At 64.9% G+C, this 2,986-nt stretch overlaps 1 protein-coding gene across 1 annotated transcript; it reads left to right on the forward strand.

The window, feature by feature from the left end:
• LOC128943532 (serine/threonine-protein kinase pim-1-like) lies at window positions 1-2,492 on the forward strand (the record flags this gene model as incomplete). Its single annotated transcript, XM_054286449.1, has 5 exons — window positions 1-594; window positions 704-754; window positions 959-1,325; window positions 1,958-2,137; window positions 2,386-2,492. Coding segments are annotated over 5 exons (1,299 nt in total), but the record flags the coding sequence as incomplete, so codon positions are not given.
• Window positions 2,493-2,986: the final 494 nt, after the last annotated feature.

The following is a 2,986-nucleotide window of genomic DNA, read 5'->3' on the forward strand; positions in this document are numbered from 1 at the left end:
GGCTGGGCCATGCCCCCGGCCCGCCCCCGGCCCCGGGCGGGGCTGCCCCGTGCCCGGCCCCGGCCGTCCCGCCGCGGTCTCGCCTCCGCCCGGCTCTGGCCGTACTGGCGGTGGCGCTGCTGGGCGGGCATCAGTGCCTGGTGCGGGGGCGGCATCGCCGCCCTTCGGCTCCGCCTGGCCCGAGCCCGGCCCCGGCCCCGAGGCAGGGTCCGGCCCCGGCCCCGAGGCAGGGTCCAGTCCCGACCCCGGCCCCGGCTCCTCCCGGGGCCCGCGGAGGACACAGGCGGCGCGGCCGCTCCCGCCGCTTCCGCTGCGGCTTCCCCGGCCCGAGCTCCGCCGCTCGGCAGCGCGGCCGCCAGCCCCGAGCCTCCCGTGCCGCGTTCCCGGGAGCGAACGCCTGGGCATGGCCGGCCCGGGGCGCTTGAGAGGCGCTCGGGGGCCGTTGCTGGCCCCGGGCCGAGCGCTGACCGCCGCGTCCCGCCCGCAGGGCAGACTCAGCAGGGCCTGCAGGAGCAGTACAGGCTGGGTTCGCTGCTGGGGCGCGGCGGCTTCGGCAGCGTCTTCGCGGCCACGCGGCTCTCGGACGGCGCCCCGGTGAGCGGCGGACGAGGGGAGGGGGCGGAGGAGGAGGAGGAGGAGGGCAGAGAATGGGGCTGGGCAGGGAAGGCGGTGAGCTGAGCCCTCTGCTCCCCTTGACTTGCAGGTGGCCATCAAAAGGGTGCCACGGAACCGCGTCCTGCACTGGGGCAAGCTGGTGAGTGAGCAGGGCCAGCGGCAGCAGCCGGACCGTGCCGGGCGGGACTGAGCCGAGGCCCGGCAGGGTGGGAGCCGCCAGGGCGCCCCGAGGGAGAGCGGGCGTGGGGCCAGCGCAGGGCGCAGAGCATCCCGGGCTGGCTGAGGGCTTCACGAGCCCCGGCACGGCATCGGCTCCACTGACGGCATTGTGCTCCTCCCGCAGCCCGATGGCACCAGCGCACCCCTGGAGATTGTGCTGCTGGCCAAGGTGTCCACTGGCTTCCCCGGTGTGGTCCAGCTGCTGGAGTGGCTTGAGCTCCCCAAGGACATCTTGATGGTGCTGGAGCGGCCAGAGCGGTGTCAGGACCTGCATCGTTTCATTCGGGCACGGCGGTTCCTGCCCGAGGAGGAGGCGCGGGAGCTGTTCCGCCAGGTGCTGGAGGCCGTGCGGCACTGCACCAGCTGCGGGGTCCTGCACCGTGACATCAAACCAGGGAACATCCTGGTTGATCTGGCCACCGGGCAGGCCAAATTGATTGACTTTGGCTGTGGCACCTACCTGCAGGACACAGCCTACACGCACTTTGCAGGTGAGCCCACGCAGGGCTCCTGGGCCCAGCATCTCATGACCCAACATCTCCCAGCCCAAGCTGACTGTGGCAGCAGGGATTCTCTCTTTTGCGGCCCTTCATGTCACTGAGTCTTCAGCGAGTTTCTTTTGAAACTCAGGGCTGAGTGGGTAGCCATCTTCCAGCCCTGCTGGCAGCCTTTGCCCCCCACTCTGCCCAGAACTGGTGCTGGGGCAGCCAGCCCAACAAAAATACCCGTGGGTGGGGGTAGCAGAGAGGGAGAACCAGAACCTGTGCCCAGCCGGTTTGGTGTGCAGGTGAGAAAGGGCTTGGACTGCTCCACTCACCTGGTCTGTTGGGGTTCATAATGGTTTTTGGGGCAATGCAGGCCGGGAGGATGAGAGCATGGTTTTTCCCAGCACTGGGTGGGTTCTTCCTTGTTATGGTCAGGCCTTGCCAGGGCTTCCACTGACCTCTTGAAACACCAGTGGCTTCTTTTCCAACCCCAAGTCTGTACACAAGTCCCAGGTGCTGGTGAGAGGGCAATGCTCACCCTGTGTGCCACTGGGGCAGCCCCCACATGCCTAGGGATGCTGGGGCCAGGCTCTGGGAACAGCCTCATCCCCCTGATGAACTCCATCTGTATTCCATAGGAACACGGTCATACAGCCCCCCGGAATGGACCCACTTTGGCTGGTACTATGGCAAGCCAGCTACCATCTGGTCCCTAGGCATCCTGCTGCACCAGATGGTCTGTGGGGAGCACCCTTTCAGGAGGTGCCAGAACATCAGCTGGGACCATCAGCTCTCGCTGCCAGAACGGCTCTCTCAAGGTGGATCCTCATCTCTGGGCACGGGGGGAATCCCAGTGCTGGGAGACAGCAGCAGGCTCGTGGGCATCCTGCACTGGCAGCTGCTGAGGAGGTGGCAAATGTCCTGCTCTCCTCCAAAACAGGGAATGGATGGGAAAGTTTAGGCCCAGCTTTGAGCACATCCAGCATGGCCTGTGCATGGGAATGGTGGGGCAAAGCCAATAGGAGCCTTCTCCAACTAAGTGGTGGTTTCTGGTTTCTCTGCCCAGAGTGCCAAGATCTGATCAGGCGGTGTTTATCCATGCTGGACTTGGAAAGGCCCTCATTAGAAGAGCTGTTCTGTCATCCTTGGATGCAGGATATTCATCTTCCCTAGAAGAAGGGAGAGAGCCACAGGCATACTTTGATCCAGGGCCCTGGTAAGTTCCAGCTCCACACGTGCCTTGGCAATGAGAAGCAAAGGAACCCAGAGCTTTTTGTGCTGCCAGTGTCACTGCACCGGGGTCATGGGATGGGAACACGCAGCCCTTGGGCTGGAGCTGAGCTGCTCTGCCCAGCACTGGTGGCCGCCATCCAAGCTGGTTTTGCTTGTCCTGGTTCCCTGACAGCTGGGGCCCTGGGCAGAGCCCTGAGAGCCTGGTCTGCCCCCAGGGAAGGAGAAGAAGCCCCTGGAGAAGCTGTACCGGGTGGGGCTGCTGCTGCTGGAGAGAGTGAGGAGGACACCAAGGATGACAAGCTCTTCCTCAGCCTGGCCAGCTGAAGATGATGGACTTTGATTCTGGCACCTTCTTCAAAGCCAGGCTCCACAGTGAATTTGCAGATGAGTCCACATGCAGGGGGATGCTCTCAGATTTGGGCATTGCCCAGCCT

The sequence above is a fragment of the Melozone crissalis genome, unplaced genomic scaffold (genome assembly GCF_028551555.1).
Source record: "Melozone crissalis strain CALT ecotype California unplaced genomic scaffold, PUWL_Pcris_2 ptg000046l_1, whole genome shotgun sequence".
Taxonomy (NCBI): domain Eukaryota; kingdom Metazoa; phylum Chordata; class Aves; order Passeriformes; family Passerellidae; genus Melozone; species Melozone crissalis.